This window comes from Cyprinodon variegatus, unplaced genomic scaffold (assembly GCF_000732505.1).
Source record: "Cyprinodon variegatus isolate N-32 unplaced genomic scaffold, C_variegatus-1.0 Scaffold380, whole genome shotgun sequence".
NCBI classification, from domain to species: Eukaryota; Metazoa; Chordata; class Actinopteri; order Cyprinodontiformes; family Cyprinodontidae; genus Cyprinodon; species Cyprinodon variegatus.
Window position 1 is genome coordinate 476,817 of NW_015150833.1, and position 18,799 is coordinate 495,615.

General features: G+C 38.0%; 1 protein-coding gene across 1 annotated transcript; it reads left to right on the forward strand.

The window, feature by feature from the left end:
* Positions 1-472: 472 nt before the first annotated feature.
* Positions 473-16,259, forward strand: dsp (desmoplakin). Its single transcript, XM_015386898.1, has 23 exons — positions 473-553; positions 745-863; positions 950-1,091; positions 3,486-3,611; positions 4,258-4,317; positions 4,419-4,586; positions 4,698-4,802; positions 4,910-5,005; positions 5,096-5,221; positions 5,423-5,575; positions 5,693-5,847; positions 6,128-6,254; positions 6,382-6,568; positions 6,780-7,000; positions 7,109-7,290; positions 7,385-7,523; positions 8,081-8,274; positions 8,357-8,519; positions 9,748-9,831; positions 9,921-10,028; positions 10,247-10,345; positions 10,441-10,938; positions 12,629-16,259. Exons 1-23 carry the CDS (start codon positions 473-475, stop codon positions 15,821-15,823), a joined length of 6,528 nt encoding a protein of 2,175 aa, XP_015242384.1. The 3' UTR covers positions 15,824-16,259.
* Positions 16,260-18,799: the final 2,540 nt, after the last annotated feature.

Here is an 18,799-nt window from a genome sequence, read left to right on the forward strand (position 1 = left end):
ATGTCCATTTTATTTGCAGTTGTTTCTGTAAGTAAACACACATAAAGGTGTAATTTTATTGCATTTTCTTAAAATGTTGCACAATCAGAAAACAAAAGTAATAGTTAAACACACCCACTTTGAATGTCTTCCCAACGCCGTCACTAACAATGATGTCAGCTTATGTGAAAGCTTTTTTATTTTTATTAACTGATTTAATTATTGATTTTTCTTTAAATATAGGCACAATAAAAACCTTATTTAGGCTGCAATATATAAACATATACATAAAACCATGCAATGGTCTTTATCTATGCAAGTGTGTCAACTTATTTTACTTATCTTTTTTTTTTTTTTACTTTGACCCCAATGGTTTTTGATTTGTTTGAGGCTAGATGGAGTTTAGCAACTTGTTGACTATATTTTAAGCACATTTTTAATTAATTTATTTGACTTATAGCAGTCTGTTGTCTTTCTTCCTACGTTCAGCCCGATGGTGCTTCAGCAAAAAGCTAGTATGCTGGTAGGCCAAAGTCATGAGTATTTGGAGAAGGCTAATATTATTCTGACCTCTGTAAGTATAACACATATACTCTCTACAGAACTGAAATGATGTAAAGCTCTACTTGTTAAAGCTATGTTTTTCCAAAGAGATCTAAACAGAAGATGACTGTTTAATCTAATAAATTGTTAGAATCAGAAAGATCTAGCATTTTAGGAACATCATTTTTGCAGAGAAATAGACATTGTATGATTTTCTTTTAGGGAGGTTCAATGATTGACGCAGAGAGATTCATACTAATGGCTGGAGAAAGCCTTCAAAGGCTGAATATTATTTGCAGAGATCTGATGGAGATGCGTATACCGTCTGATGCTCCAAGAGAGTAAGATCAAACACATTATCTATAGTTTTTAGATAAGATTCAAAGATTTTCTGATCTGTATCTGATAACATTTTACATATCCACAGATGTGAAATGCTGCAACATAGGTTTAACTCCATCAAACAGAAAATGGCCGGATATGGGACTATGAAGGGTAACAGAGGCAGTGTTGGCAGTGATGGTGGGAGGTTGTTCAATGACGCCATCAGCTGGATTAACCAGCAGAAGGTGAGTTCCTCAGTGTGAAAGTTTACCTTATTATTATTTTTTTTAAACATTTGTTGACAATTTCTAAAGGATGCAAAAAATAGCTTCTATTTTTTTTACTGGAAAAATCAGTTCTTATATTATAAATCCATGGTGGATAAATACAAATGCCCTTCTAGGACATGTGAATAAAAAGCCAGAAAACAAGTTTAAATAGTTTTTGTTTCTGGAGTCTAAGGCAGAGTGATAAAGTTCCCCTGTCACCTATCCAACCCTACGGTAACTGAAACCATCTCGACTCGCTGCCAAAACCTGATCCATGAATGAAAGAGGCTAAGAGATCCTGATGGGCTGAAACAAAGGAGCAGAGAGAGAAAAAAGGAGAGTTCTGTTTTACCAGAAAGCTCATAAAGATCTTTGATAAAAACAGTGCTGAAAATAAAGGAGTCATGGAAGTAGAGGAGAAAGGGGGAGTGTAGAAGTGTGATATGTTGCACTGTCCTCTGAGTCAGTTCGTAAGAACCAGGGTGACCTATTTGACCTGTAGTATGCTCATGGGAAAACGCCTCTCTGTTCTCGTACTCGTCGTTGCTCCACCTTCTCAACAACACACCCTGTCATTCTGTCACCACTTACCGCCTCACCCCTCTGAATCTAACCACACGCATTCCTCCCCTAACCAGATATCTAACATGTTTTGTTTTTTTTGATTTTTTGTTGGTTTTTTTTAGCCTGTATTCCTGTAGTTCACAGCAGACAAATAGCTTTTCAGATGCACTGTTCGTTGTTGTCGGAGGGTAACATCGCTGATATTTCACATTCCACAAGTTGTCTTTGTTGTTAAAAGTTGGGCTTGTCTTGCTTTGGGCATGTATTCACAAAGGAAAAAGGGAGTGGTTAGGGAACAAAAACCTTGAGAGGGAAGGGTGAAAAAAAAGGCAGAGAACAGAACAGGGACGGGCTAAGGTTGTTTGCTGGATGAACTCCTATCAAAGCTGAGGGCTGTGTACAAGGAGGGCATTGTTGAAATAGTTTCCTGCTTTAAATAAATGAATGATAGTTTGCTGACACCTAGAGGGTAAAAAAGGTAAAAGAAGAAGCATCAAAGTGCTAGTATTCGGTTTGACCTGCACTGATAAGTTCCCCTTTATTTGTATAAATACACATCTAAGAAACTCCAATCAGCAACACTGCAAAAAATGTAAATCTTTGTAAGGTTATTTTTTCTTAAAGTAAGTGTTTTTTGTCTTGCACTGAGGAGGTAAATGCCAATCAAACCAGACAATTTACATTTAAAATAAGAAAAAACAATTGTATTGTCTTATTTCAAGTGCATATTATCTAATTATCTTAGTTTAAGAGTAGAAATGCTCATTCCATTGGCAAATTATCTCATTTACCTACACAAATTGAGGCTAGATACACTGAATTTCAGACATTTTTACTTATTTCTTGATTGTTTTTGTAGTGAACATGTTAAAGTTATATTATCAAGACTTATTTAGTGGGATATTCTGTACAGAGAATGTTGTGTTTAAACATTTTAGGAAAATCTATTTTTAGATAAAATAAAAATTTACTTTACACTGCCGTCACTTTTATCTGATTCTTCTTCTAAGTAGAAATACTTGACAGGTTTTGATCTCAGCATTTTCCCCACACCGGAATATAATTGGTGACTTACTGTTTTAGATCTCCAATTTACTGTGTGAATAAAAATATGGTACTGTATAATAAAAAAACAAAAAAAAAACAATGTACACACAGCAGTCCACTTTGATCTTAGCCTTTCCAGAGCTAACCATTAAATTTAGCTTTCTGGAACAAATAATCTGGGTTTAGACTAAGTGAAAGTGCCAAGAGTTATCTGCTGTGCTTGATTCGTAAGGGCTAAGTACCAAAGAGGGATCAAGAGAAAGGAAAGGGGTGTTTGTGGTAGAATATAATGGAATAAGTAAAGAAAAACAGACTAACCAAAATTGGAGAAGACAATTGGGTAAAAAGTGATATCCAGAGACTACAGAAGAATCTGAATTAGGGCTGAAACAATTAATGGGATTATTCGTGATTAATCGATTATTGAAATAATGGTCAACTAATTTAGTAGTCGATTAATTGTTAACTGAACTATAGAGACTCTAAAACATGCAGTTAGCTGACAGAGCAAGCAAACCAAAATTGTAAAAAAAAAAAAATATATATATATAAATATATTTAAAAAAAATTTTAAGATTCAATAATATGAAATCCTCGATGAGAATAATGGTATTCATACAAACCTACCCCAACTCTAGGCCTACTATTCTCACGGAAATTAACTATTCTCACGGAAATTATCTCTTGTCCAAATAATTTGAGAAGGAAAAGCAAATCACTATTGACAGCATTGTTTTGTTTTGTTTTTCAATCTGATAGCGGATTATTGAGACAACACCATTTGGAGACGACTCCCACGCCATAGGAGAGCAAATTGTTGCCCACAATAGATTCCACAGCTCTATCCAAAGAAGCACAGAAGTAACACGTGCCAGAGACGAACTGGTAAGTATATTTATCTACTTTTTAACCCTGTTTTGATCACTTTACATTACTTTACATTCTTTCTGTTAATTAGGGATGGCTTCGTAAAAGAAGTAAAAAAGCCTCAGTGGCTAAAATAAGGCAATATATCACATATCAAAGCTGTAATACCATTATTTAGTCCTTTTGAAGTAAATAAGAAAGAATAAGTAAAAGTAGTTAATTATTTTTCTTACAATATTGATCATTTTACCATTATGCTTTTTTAGAGGACAGAATAGAAGCTATTATCTCAGATTAATTGGCTCAGTGTTCTCTGGTAGAGGCTTGAGGCGGCTGCTTAACAAACATGCTGCTTGTTACTTGGGATCTCAGCTCAAGTGATAAGTTATGCTCAGACTGACTGGGGTTTTCATTCTTGGTAATATAAATATTTTGATAACTAGACGTGTTTTTTTATAAGCAAGAGAAAAGAAATGTGCCTTCTTTTGGCCAGTTAGCCTTCCATGGACGTATATACAGCTAAAGTAAAACTCCCTCATCCAAGCACAATCTCTAACAGCTTATTAAAATGTTTTAAACTGGTTAAACCAAAAAAGTGTGTTACGTACGTTTCTCTGTGATGTTTGCAACTCAAACCTGAGCAAAAATTTGAACTGCTTTCCAGAAGGCAATAGGCGATAAGTACCACCTTACCATCCTGGAACAAGAAATGGACAGCCTACAGGTAGAGCATGACTGTTCTAGCAGAATTAGCATCATGTTAAGCTTTTTCTTTTTTCTTTTTTTTTTATGTCTATTAGTAAAGTTCTCATTTTTCTCTTAAAGAAAATGTCCAACAATCGCAAGAGTCAACTTACTGAACTTCAGTTCATCATTGACGAAGTCTCTCGAGCCATCATGTGGGTGAATGAAAAAGAGGAGGAGGAGCTGGTGTTTGACTGGGGAGACAAAAACATCGACAGCTATATCCCCAAGAAGCAGGAGAGCTACTCTGTAAGAATCCCTGAGTTCTTTTTTTTAAATTAGTTATAAATTGGTTTCCTGTGTTTTATAGTATTTTATTAGTTTAACTGTTTGGATTCTTTCTCCCTGTTTATCTAACAGAAGCTAATGAGGGACTTGGAGGAGAAGGAGAAGGAGTTAAACAAGCTGAAACAGAAAACATCTGGTCTCCTGAGCAATAACCATCCTGCCTCAGATAAGATTGAAGTAAGATTGACTCCTTTTTTTTTTTAGCATTTGTTTGATTCTATACTATATCTCAAAACATCTGTAATATTTTGAGTTTTGCATGAATAATTTTTTGCACCCCACAGGCCTACATGGACACCCTGCAGACACAGTGGAGCTGGCTTCTTCAGATCACAAAATGTATCCAAGTTCATCTGAAGGAGAACGCTGCTTACAGCCAAGTATGGCTTCAGATGTTTGTGTTGTTTGGATGAAAATCTTACCCCGTATATTTTCACATAAAATAACTTTTTTTGTGTGTCAATTTTCAGTTCTTTAAGGAGGCAAATGAAATCAATGCAAAGCTTCAGAAGCAACATGAGACCATCAGGACCAAATTCATATGTGACAAGAACACTAGTCTAGAGAACCTAATGGAACTTCTGAAAAATCTGGAGGTAAATATGTATTCTCTAGCATTTTGTATGCCTATTTAGCTTATTAAAAAAAGCTTTTTGATATAAAGCATTTAATATCAGCATTTGGTGTTTTGTAGGCAGTCTGAATTTATCTGATGGAGTTTCAAGCATGGTCTGATTTTCTTCTCTCAAAGTTGATGAGTAAAGAAGCCAAGTTAAAATTTCTACTTTGCATTGCAGAAAGAGAAAGATCGGATCATGGAGAATAAGAGGCATGTCCACAGTCTGGTCAGCAAGTCAAAGTCCATCGTCAGACTTAAGCCTCGAAACCCTGAGGAGAAATCCACCAGCCCCATCATGGTTGAAGCCTTGTGTGACTTTAAGCAGGACCAGGTGGGAAATTTTCGTTTTCCAGCCCCATCGCTCACATACTCAGTAACAGCAGTTAAGTATATATAGCTGTGCTCATGTTTTTTTATTTTTGTGTGTGTTTTATTTGAATATTTTCAGAAAGGTATATTGAAAGGGAACGAGGGTATTCTGAAAGACAATTCTCAGCGCTCCAAATGGCTTGTGACAGGACCTGGAGGTCTGGACATGCAGATTCCCTCAGTGTGCCTGGTTATCCCACCTCCAAATCCACTTAGCATCGGAGTTGCTTCGAAGTAAGAGTTGGTTGTTTTAAAGTTCTGTACAAAGCAGTGGTCTCCTTGGAATCTCCAATTCGTTGTGTCTTTGTCAATTAAGTAATCCAGATGTTTAACTGTTCCTAAAACCTAACACACGTCTGCCCAAGGAGCAGAAGTCAGTTGATTTATCTTACTAATTCTTCATATTCGCTCGAACCAAACTTTTGAGGCTCTCTTGCTTTGTCAGATTAAGAAGTTCTGGTATATAGTGTTGTTTATATTACGTACAATGAATGACTGTGTATATTGTTGGCAGAAATGAGCAGTATTACGAGGCCATCATGGCCCTTTGGAATCAGCTCTTCATCAACATCAAGAGTCTCATCGCCTGGCAGTACTGCCTCAAAGATGTCAACTACATTAATTCCCTCACCCTTAGCATGGTAAGACGTCACAGAGGAATCCTTAAAATGAATGAAACCTGAATTCAAATGTATTTTTAGTGTTTTTGTTTTAGCTGTATAGCTCAAATGTTTTACATTCAGTCTAACCCACCGTTTTATCTTTTAGCTGTCGAAGATGCGTCCTGAGGAGTACCGCAGCATCATCAAAAGACTGGAGACTCATTACCAGGAGTTCCTCCGAACAAGCCAGGGTTCTGATTTGTTTGGGGAAGAGGATAAGAAAACCATTCAGGGCCACTTTGACAAGGCTCAAGAGCACTATGATACACTGATCATTCAGCTAACCAACAACCGTAAGCATGCATTTTGTTTATCTTGTTTTGATAAGTTACGGAACCTTGTGGGGGGAACTTTTTTATTTTTAAAATAATAACTTAATTAACCTTGAGATCCCAACTTAAAGCACATCTGTTTGTTTTTATGTATTAATTCAGTATAAGACTGAAATCAGTTTTATTTAGTTTCTCTTTTATTAATTTATAATTCTGAACTCCTGCACTACAGACGGTGAAAAAGGGAAGCCTGAAGCCCCAAAGCCAGAAGACCAAGTCCCCACCAAACAAACAACCAAAACCACCACTGTCATCAGCCTATCATTGCTCACCAATCTGCAAGAAATACGTCGCAGGCTGGAAATAGCTGAATCCAGCATCACTGACCATCTCCATGTTCCTCTGGGGGAAAACGGTGTGCACCAGTGCTCAGTGCACATTCAGAATCTTGAGGTATTCTACTTTTTTTTATTTAAATCACATTTATAGGACTGACCAAAGAATGTTTGAAAGAGTTTTAAATACAAATATAAATACATATTGATTTATGTTGATTTCCAGGGTGCACACCAAGATCTAGAGTCAATTTACAATGAGTATATGCACCTAAGAGAAATGATTACAAAGCAGCTAAAGGGGGTTCCTGCAGACTCAGAGCAGGCCAAGTTCCTCCGCTCAGAACTGGAAATAATCAACCAAAAATTGGGCGGCTTACAGCATCTCTACTCAATCTACATTCAGAGGTGTGTGTTCTTGTTTTATCATGCGAAAATGAAAACAATTATAATCTGAAACTAAAATTTGGTTAATCTCTTTACCTGCTGATTTAATGTACAGATTGACTGCACTAAAGGCTTTACTCCAAAGCCTTCTCCAAGCTGAGGATATTATTAAAGTTCATGAGGCCAGACTGACAGAGAAGGAGACCAGTTCCACAGACCCTCAAGAACTGGAAAACCACCGGAGTGCTCTAAGGGTATGAAATGGCTTTTTCAAGAAATTGTTATTCTCATGAATTAGATTATTTTTTTAAATTATGTATATATATATATATATATATATATATATATATATATATATATATATATATATATATATATATATATATATATATATGAATTTCTTTAGACATATAGGATTTAGTTTTCTAAAAATGACAATAAATTCTTGCTTTTCATCATTAGTATAACAATTTCATCTCTTAACCTTAAAGGTAAATTGTCATATATTAAAAGCAGTATACTATTTTTACCCCTCTTACTACCTAATAATGGTTTGGGACTTTTTTTAAATCATTAGTTATTAAATTAGCTAATATTACATTGAAGTCTGAATATAATAATATCAATTGTTAACAGTAAAAGTAAAATCATAATAAATTAAAACTGATAAAGGTTTAAATTTAAGTTTGCCAATTATAAGTTCAAAAGCTTATTGCCAATTACCACAAAAAATACAAACATTTTTATTTTCTGTTTAAGTTGTAAAATCTACGAAGCACAAATGCACTTATTGTGTGAATCTTCGTTATAGAACATGAAGCTCGAACTTGAACAGAGACGGGACCTGCTGACTTCCATGGAGTCCAACATGGCTGAAGCAGTGCACTGTAACACGCAGATTTCCGAGTCTTTCCACAGATGTGATGTGGATTTGTCCAAGTACTCTGAACTGGTAGGCCAGCTGAGCGACCGCTGGCGCCGCATTCAAAACCAGATCGATAGCAGGTATTGTAAGGTACAGTGCTTACATTTATGTAATGTTACTGCTGGTAAAGCACTAAAGAATCTCTTCCTCTTCCTGCTTCAGAATGCTGGACCTGGACAAACAAAAGGAGCAGTTAACACAATATCAGCAGGACAGAAATTCCATGGAGCATTGGATAGACAATACCAGGAAACGCCAGGACACCCTTCAAACGGCCAAGTTCACTGATATCCAGATGTTGAATGACTATCTTAACCAACAAAAGGCATGCGTTTCCATATTTTCACAAATTTGTTTTTATCATTACAAACTTTAAAAGGAAATGTTTCCTGTTTTTGTTTTTTGGGTTAAAAAAAGCTTAGGTGAAAGGAGGTATTTTAGGCTATTTAGCTGTAATTCCGTCTGATTATTTGATTTGATAAGGCAATATACTATTTTTTGTGCTCTTAATTTGTATTTCCTACTGACTAAATCAAGATAGCCACAGCCTACAGCTATATTCTCAGTTATTGCACACTCAGTAAGAAAAGGTGCTTTTGTCCACAGCTATTCTTACTCATACTTAATTTTAATGACAAATAGTAAGGTTTATTTCAATTCAATCCAGTTTATTTATATAGGGGCAATTCACAACACATTCATCTCAAGGCACTTTACAATTCAACCAATTTGTATAACTACAGTACAACTAGTACAACCTTCTGTTGAGTTTAAAATGCCAATAGAAGGAGAAATAAATCACAGATCCATCTTGACTGAGGTATAAACAGGTCAAGGACTTTTGAATATGTTGATTCTGTCAAGCATTAGTGATCATTTGTGTACAAAGCTTTAGATCAGTATGCTCATTTTAATCTAGAGCATTTAAAATATACTTTTTTATGTAACAGGGGTCTACAATCTGTAGCTGCAAATGTTTTTTTTAGAATGCAATGGTTCTTAATAGTGGCCTAAAATGAAAAGCAACAACTAATGTTGTAGAATGAGGCATACCTGTCTTAGAAATTTGATTGGGTTTTGATTGAATTTTCACAACAGAATGACATTGAAATGAATTTTTTATTGTTAGGTTGGACGTTATGTGGAATTTCTTTGTACAATGAATAATATCCTACAGAAAAAAATTCATCCTAATGAAACTTTTCACAATTTTCCTTGTTAAAAGCTGAAATACAACAGACTCTTAGTTGTTTATAAATGGAATAAATAATTAAAGGAATAATAAAATAATAATAACTTTTGTTTTAGTTATAAGGTCCTAATCAATTTACAAAGCTTCAATATTTGCGGATCTTAACAACTTTTAATCAGCCAGGCTTGGGGCAAAACAGATCTTTGGGTTTTAAAGTTTGCAGAACCCTGGTATAGAATATAAAGTCTAAAGAATTCTTTAAAAAAATCACAAACCTCCACATCTAATGAAGAAAGATATGTATTAAAAATCTGGGAAATTATATGGAATGTTTTTAATTTTTGTTGTTCTTTTTAACTAGGCTCTTCATAATGAGATCAAAGCCAAGAAGGAGAAAGTTGAGGATGTTCAGAGAAATGCTGACAATTGTGCTACTTCCATAAAGGTAATCCATTAGCTCCATCTCAAAATGTATCTAGATGAAAAAGTCCTTAACAAGTATGATGTATATAACATTTCCTTTGGTGTTTTCAGGATTATGAGCTGCAGCTTGCTTCTTACAGTTCAGGTCTGGAAACTTTGCTTAATGTCCCAATCAAGAGAACATTGCTCCAGTCTCCAGCCTCTTATGTCAGAAAAGAGGTAATCATCAACATCTTTAAAATAATCATATGCTATTTTTTTCCTATTTATTCTGTGATGATTTTTAATAATATAGATAACTGTCGCTATGTTTTAAAGACCTTGTGTACTAAATCAAGTCTGTTCCCAAACGAAAAATCAAGTTATTAAGAAATTTGTGAAAATGAGTATTGTTCTGCACTGAACAGTAGTAATTTTAATCTAATCACCATCCCCAGGCTGGTGAACTTCAGGAACATTACATCGAGCTGCTTACCCGCTCCAGCGATTATTACAAGTTCCTGGGTGACTTGCTGAAAAACATGGAAGAGCTGAAGGTTAGCATCTGATTCACTTAAGTTAATGTAACTGTAACTGATCAAATATGTTTGAAAACATCTCACTGTGTTCTTACTGCTTAATGTGTTCTCAGTTAAGAAACACCCGGATTGAGATGTTAGAGGAGGACCTGAGGCGTCTCCAGGATGAACTGCAAGATCAAAAACAAAAAAATAGGTCTCTTGAGGATACCTTGGCCAACTACAAGCTGGAACTCAGTCAGTGTAAAAATGAACTCATATCAGTGCAAGAAGTGAAGAGAACTACAGTAATGCAAGTCAATGCTGCTAAAGAGAGCCTTGATAGCACACAGGGCCAGATTCAACATCTTAACGAGGAACTGACCCGTCTTAAATATCAGCTTGAAGAGGAAAAGAGGAAAAGACGGCTTGCGGAAGAGCGCTACTCAAGCCAGCAGGAGGAGTATGAGGCAGCAGTCCGTCGCAGGCAGAAAGAACTGGAGGAGGTTAGCTGGATAAAGATAGATCTAGAGAAGTCGGTGAAGGACAAAGAACGTGAAATTGAAAGACTGAAGATGCAGCTAGAGGAGGAAGCTACACGCCGGCGAAATGCAGAGTCAGATATATCAAAGGTAAGAACACAGTGCACCCAGGAGATAAGTCAGCTCAAACAGACATATGAGACACAGATCCACATCACCAAGACCACCATTCAGAAAGTGTCCCAGCAGAGGGATGAAGATGCAGCAGAGTTAAGGCTGCAAGTAGACCGGCTTACTGCCGAGAAAAGAGATCTGGAAGAAGAGCTCAGAAGACAGAGACAATCCATTGCCCTTATAGAAATGCAGAAGAGCAAGGCAGAACAGGAGGCCAGCCAGCAGATGGCCTCAGTGACTCAAGAGACGAGGATTCGTACCGAGCTGGAACAGCAGTTGAGAACTATCAAACAGCAGAGAGAAGAAGATGAGCTGCAATTGAAGGAATCCAAAAAAGAAAATCAGGAAAAGTCCAGGAAAATCAGTGTGCTAACATTTAACCTGGAGGAAGAGGGCAAAAAGAGAAGAGCTCTGGAACTGGAAATCAATCACCTGAAGCAAGCCGAGGCAGAACTGAGGTCAAAGAGCAACTCTTACCTTGAGACAATTAACAAGCTCAAAGTGACTGAACAGGAGATCCACATCACCAGAGTGGAGCTTGAAAAGCAGACCAGTGAGAAAGCCAAGGCTGAACAGAGTACTGCTAGGCTCCAGAGCCGTATCAGGGAACTGCAGTGTTCTCTGGATGAGATGGAAGCTGAGATGGAAAAGCAAAAAAAGGCAACACAAGAGGAATTTACCCGTAGAAAGCGGATGGAATCAGAGTTGGAGAGGATGACACGAACGTGCAGAGAGCATACCACCACAATTAACTCGCTGAAATCAGTTCAGATAGAGGTCACAAACACTGGGAGGAAGTATGAGCAGGATATGAAGGCTCTCCAGGAGCAACTGGACAAGAGCCTAAGGGATCATAAAGCCACTAAGGAAGAACTGGCAGCTGTGACAAATGAGCTCAAAACACTGAAACAAAAACTCCAGCAAGAGCAGGTGCGAGTTCATGAGCTCAACCAGCGCAATGAAAGCCTGTATAAGACAATCGAAGAGAAGAGTCGCCAGCTCAATGACTTCAACACTGAGATAGAAAAGCTGAAAACTCTTACACAGAACCTGACCAAAGAGAGACTGAGGGTGGAGGAAGAGCTGAGGGCAGTACGACAGGAGAGAGATGAACTGAAAAATAGCAAAGATGCTATCGATGCAGAAAGTGCCACTCAGATATCAGCCTTGCATGTCCAGCTTCAGACTAGCTCCAAGAGGACATCAGAGCTCCAGTTTCTCATCAGTGACCTGACCAAGGAGAGAGAAAAGCTTAAAATGGAAATAGAAAAATTCCAAAAGCAGTCAATTGAGGTATTTTCAACCACATTGAAGGATCATATACTCATAAAACTAATTGATTACTTTTCTGCTTGCATGTTTTGCTCTCATGTTATGCTCTGTGATTGATTCTGATTTTGTGGTACTTTGATGCTGTGTATAACTATTATAAGTGAGTTAGTGTCTTTTTAATTGAGCACAATTTTTCCTTACTCACAAATCTTTCTTCATGTATGGTTGGATGTGTGTTTTATTTCAATACATTCACAGATATTTAAACATAACTTGAACTGTCTAGTAACATGTAAAAATAATGTGCAACATATTCTTATATATATATGTATGTATGTATGTGTATATACAAATTATTTACATTATAATGCTCTCTTTTCTTATTTTTTCACAGACCTCCCAGTTGGTGCATGTGTCCGAAAGTAAATACAGTGAGCTACAGCTGGAGAGAGATAGCTTGCTCTCCAGACTTAAACTTCTGGAACAGGACAAGAACCGTAACCAGAGATTAGAAGAAGAGCTTGCTCGACTCAAACTCTCTCTAGAAACAGAGATACGCAGCAAACAGCGTTTGCAGGATGAAAAAAATTCTGTTCTTAAAGAATTCACCACTATAAAAACCCAATACGAGTTTAAAGAAACCCAGATTAGACAATGCGAGTCAGACAGAGACAAGGCTGACAGAGAGAGGCTGTCCCTTAAGAATGAAATTGAGAGGTTGATGAGGGAGCTGAATACTGTGGAGGAGAGGTACAAGAGTCGTCTCATGATCTCAGAAAAGGAGGCATCTGAATTGGCTCAAAAGAGACAAGAGTTGGAGAGAGAGATTCTCAGACTCAAACAGAGACCAGCTACGCTTAACATTCATACCCAAACAGATGAGAAGGTCATGACGATTGATCCATCAAAGCTTGTATTTGACGGGGTACGCCGCAAAGTCACAGCCCACCAGCTCTGTGACTGTGGTATTATCAGTAAAGCGACCCTGGAGCTGCTTCTAAATGGTAAAAAGACAGTGGAGGAAGTAGCTGTGGACATCCAGCTTAGTCTAAAGGGCACTGGCATTATTGCTGGGATGGTGACAGGTTCACATGGGAAAATGCCATTCACTGAAGCCAAACACAGGAATCTCATTGGCCCAGAGAGTGCTCTCATGCTCTTGGAAGCTCAAGCAGCAACAGGCTACATCGTGGACCCTGCCTTTAATGAAAGGATGCCTGTAGATACTGCCTGTTCAAGAGGGATTGTAGATACAGAAGATAGAGATATTTTGTTAAAAGCTGAAGCCGCTAGCATAGGGTTTAAAGATCCGTATACCGGCAAGGTGCTGTCTGTGGGACAGGCCTGTAAGAAGGGTCACGTTGACAAAGAAACTGCAATCCGGTTGCTCCAGGCTCAGGAGTCTGTTGGGGGCATAATAGACCCTGTTCTAAGTGTGTTCCTTCCAAAAGATCTTGCCTTGGATCGGAATCTTATAGACGAGGATCTATACAGGGCTTTGAATAAAAGGCCTACTGCCTACCTGGACCCAGCAAATGAAGAGAAGGTCACATATAGTGACCTTAGAAGGAAGTGTACGGCTGAACCGGTGTCTGGTTTGCTCCTGCTTCGTGGTCCAGAGAAGCCCATGACAGTGAAGGGTTTCCGTGGTGATGTCTCTATCGATGAACTAGTTAAATCTGAGCTGCTGGATAAAACTGATGTGGAAAAGCTCAATCAGGGTAAAATCACCACAAAAGACATAGAAGACAAGTTAAAGTCCTATCTCTATGGCTCCACCTGTATTGCAGGTATCTATGATGAGGCCAATGACAGGATAATGCCTTTGTATCAGGCAATGAAGGAAGGATTGTTAATGAGAGGAACCACTTTAGAGCTTCTGGAAGCTCAAGCTGCATCAGGCTTCGTTGTAGATCCAGTTAACAATGTTTTCCTAACTGTAGAAGAAGCTACAAAAAGAGGCATTGTAGGGAAGGAGTTCAAGAATAAGCTCCTGTCGGCAGAGAAGGCAGTAACTGGATACAGAGATCCAGGTACAGGAAAGACAATCTCCCTCTTCCAGGCTATTGAGAAAGATATTATTGAGAGAGGTCATGGAATCCGGCTGCTGGAGGCCCAAATTGCAAGCGGTGGAATTATTGACCCAGTTGAGAGCCACCGTATTGATGTCTCTGTTGCCTATAAAAGAGGATATTTTGATGAGGAAATGAATGAGATTTTAACTTATGAAGGGGATGACACAAAAGGATTTTTTGACCCTAATACCAAGGAGAACTTGACCTATCTTCAACTAAAGGAGAGATGCATCAAAGATGCAAAAACAGGCCTAATACTCCTGCCCCTCAAAGACAAGAAAAAGGCTCAGCAAACTCAGGAAAGTCGCACCAATGTGCTACGCAAAAGGCGTGTTGTAATTGTTGATCCAGACACAGGGCTTGAGATGTCAGTCAGGGAGGCCTATCACAAGGAGCTAATTGACTATGAAACATTCCTGGACCTTTCTGAGCAGGAATGTGAGTGGGAGGAAATCACTATCACTGGATCAGATGGGACTGCACGTTTGGTCATTGTGGACCGAAAAACTGGAACCCAGTATGACGTTCAGGACTGCATAGACCGTGCTCTCATTGACCAAAAGATGTTGGATCAGTACCGTGCTGGAACAGTAACTTTGACTGAGTTAGCTGACAAAATTGCTAGCAGGACCAGCAGCACTGAAATGACTATTTCAACCAGTAGTGTTGATGACATGGTCACATGCAGCAGCCCCACCCAAGCCACTCCATCTTCCCCTACTGTTCGTAAACGCTTCAACAGCATCTCAATTACAGTCTCTCCCCCAGGAATGTTTGATGACCAAAGCCCTGTAGCAGCCATATTTGACACAGAGACTTTAGAGAAAATAACTATTCTTGAAGCTCTCAAAAGAGGTATTGTTGACACTATTACTGCACAAAGGTTGCTGGAGGCTCAGGCCTGCACAGGTGGCATCATCAACCCTGCAACTGGTGACCGTCTTTCACTTGACGATGCAGTCCATCAGAGCATCCTAGATGAAAACATGGCCTCTAAACTGAAAGCAGCCCAAAAAGCCTATGTTGGTTTTGAGGATTTGAAAACCAAACGGAAGCTTTCTGTAGCTGAGGCAGTAAAGGAGACCTGGCTTCCTTATGAGGCAGGCCAGAGGTTTATGGAGTTTCAGTATTTGACAGGAGGCCTAATAGAACCTCACAAAGGGCGTCGCATCAGCATTGAAGAGGCCATCCGGAAAGGCTGGCTAGATGGTAAAGGGGCACAGAAGCTGCAGGAATCCCGGAACCTACCAAAGAATTTGACCTGTCCTAAGACTAAGCTGAAGATCTCCTACAAAGAAGCCATGGATAACTGCATGGTGGAGGAAGGCAATGGAATGAAGATGCTGCAGGCCTCGTCTATCTCCAGCAAAGGAATAAGCAGCCCCTATAATGTCTCCAACCCTGGATCTCGCTCTGGTTCCAGGGCTGGTTCGAGGAGTGGATCTCGTAGGGGCAGTGTTGACTATACCTCAAGTTACTCCTACAGTTTCTCCTCAAACAGTACCACTTATTAAACACTCACGCTTAATGCAAACCAAATTATTGAGCTGTTTTCCAATTTTACTGTTTTCTTATTATGTTTTATGTTTAAACATAGCTGGGTTTATTGTTCAATGTTAATCAGTCTAGATTTATATAAGATTTGCTTGTTTTCAATTTCTTTATGGTAGGGTAGTTTGTAGTTGTGATATAAGCTGACATCTTTGTAGTAACATGTTTTTAACTTGCTACAAATAATTTTTACATACCATCTATGTTAAAATTATAAATTTAGCCTTGGTTTTTTTTTCTGTTCAAACTAACTTCACGCACCCAGTATAGCTGTAATCAATCATTTTCTACTCCTTTTTTTGTGTACTTTGTTGTAGCTTAATTCATATATATTTTGCAAATAATGTTTTTTTGTTTACTGCAAATGCTTATGTTTTGTTCAAATAAAAAAAAAAAAAAGTAAAATACTATTAACACTTGCAATCCAAATTAAGTAGTTGCAGAAAGTTCTACTAAATATGTACTAGTCTGGTGGCATGAGTGATGTGCTTATAAAAGAGGTGACTATGAGAAGAACAGTAATTTTGACAAAAAGTATTTTATTTTCTTTGTATTTTTGTTGTTTTTTACTAAACTTAGCCTCATTATTTGATTTTTTTTTAGCAACATTTATAAAGCTTTATTAATACACATTATTGTCTGTTTTTGTGGTCGGCAACTACTGATGTTTTCTTTGAATATTTGGAAAATAAAACGACTTACTTTAAATATTGTCTGTATGATTTGTCATAAATTCAAATAAAACTGGTTCAAAAAGTTCTCACGCATGTCTTAGCATCAATTTACAATTTACATATAAAGTAAATCTTTCCAGAAGAAATTATTAAGGCAAAAAATTTGTTACACCATGCCTATCCAAGGTAATTCTTTGCTTAACAATGAACTAAACACAGGTAAAAGAAAGTTACAAAACATTAAACATACAAAAATAGTAATTTTCCCAGATAAATATATTTATACAAGGTATTGCGATTCTATTATCTCTGGGAGTACTTTGCAGTGTTCTAAAAAAAAAAAAAGCTACAATAACTTAATGAGGGACTGTGTCCTTTTGGCTTGCTCACAGTATTGTTAGTTCTCATATTGAATAACCTTCCTGTCCTAAAAGGTTTATATTATGAAAGCATAAGTTTAAAAATCTGGTTCCCCTGCCTGAATTACTTTTATTTTAGTGTACGTTATTTTATGGACTATATTTAAAAATGTAAATGTAAAGTAAACCCCTTTAAGGTCCCACAATGGGGAAAGTCACGCTCTGCATTCTAACCCATCCCCTTGGGGAGCAGTGGCCTGCCATTGTGCAGCACCCGGGGAGCAGTGTGGGGTTGAGGGTTTGGAGATTGAAACGGGTACTTGCACCCCTCTCAGAGCACAAGCGCACTACGCTAACCACTAGGCCCACACTCCCAATACCACAATATTAATATTTTTATTGGCCCATCGTGTTTTACAATTTAATTCTTTGGGGTTTTTTTTGTTTTGTTTTTTTTTACAATTTTTCATTTAACAGTTTTTTTTTCTTTTAGTTGAATTATTTGTTAGATTAACTTTTTACTTCAGATTTTTGTGAACTTTTGAAAAGACCCACCCTCTCCATTAAAAAAAAAAAAAAGCACATGCACAACTCTGTACCCGCTCCGGAGAGGGAACACCTATTAAACGTGTGTGAGCCCAGTTCTCCATGTGCACTCTCTGTTTTAAAGTTGCTGTTTGCATCCCTCATAAAAGAGTACTTCCCAAAGGTAGATTTGCATTTTTTCCACTATGTCAGACTCACCACCGGTAAGTGAAAATAGGGACGAGCTTGTAGCCTTACATCAACATATCACCAGAATGGTTGACAATTAGGAGGACTGCTTATTTTGATGATCCACCCGGATAAAGAACATCCTCCACTCTCCATTTAAGTAAACCTTTGTTAAAGTAGTTTTGCTTTTGTAAGGTTCAATTCAATTCAGTTTATTTACATAGCGGCAAATTCACAACACGTCATCCTAAGGCACTTTACAGTTCAACCAGATCATACAGTCAAATTTATCAAAGGTTTCTGTCTAAGGAAAACCAGTTGATTGCATTGACTCATTGACTCAAATACAATCCCTCACACTAAGCATGCTTGTAGCGACAGTGGAAAGGAAAAACTCCCTTTTAACAGGAAGAAACCTCCAGCAGAACCAGGCTCAGTGTGAGCAGCCATCTGCTGAGGCCGACTGGGGTTCAAGGAGACAGAAGCAGAGACACAAAAAGCAGCTGCAAAAGGCGGCCCGTCCAGGAAACACACAGCCAGGCAGACGAGCTCCGAGCCAGCTCCCATGCCAGAGGACGAAGAGAGCACATCCAGCCAGTCACGGTGAGAGAAACAGGACCACACTGGAAAACAGGCCGATCTCCAGCATCAATAAACAAAGGTGTTGATGGAAGCAGCACAGCTGATGTTTCTCTCCAGGATGGCGTCACAGCCAAACAGGAACAGACGAGGCAAAGCTACTCTGAGGAAAAGCAGAGAGAGCAGAACGTTAGAGATTGAACTAACAGATTCTGCAGAATAGGAGAATAGAGAGAGAATGAAGCAGAATGATGAAATGGGGGTCCCTATGTTCTCCAAAATTCTAAACCTATAGCTGCATAACTATAGAGATAGCTCAGGATAACCTGAGCCACTCTAACTATAAAAAGTTTAAAGCCTTAAAAGTAGACAGGGTGTCTGCCTTACGGACTAAAACTGGAAGTTGGTTCCACAGGAGAGGAGCCTGATAACTAAAAGATCTGCCTCCCATTCTATTTTTAGAAATTCTAGGAACCACTAGTAAACCTGCTGATTGAGAGCAAAGTGCTCTGTTAGGAACATAAGGAACAATCATATCTCTGATATCAGATTGAGCTTTGCCATTTAAGGCTTTATATGTGAGAAGGAGGATTTTAAATTCTATTCTGGATTT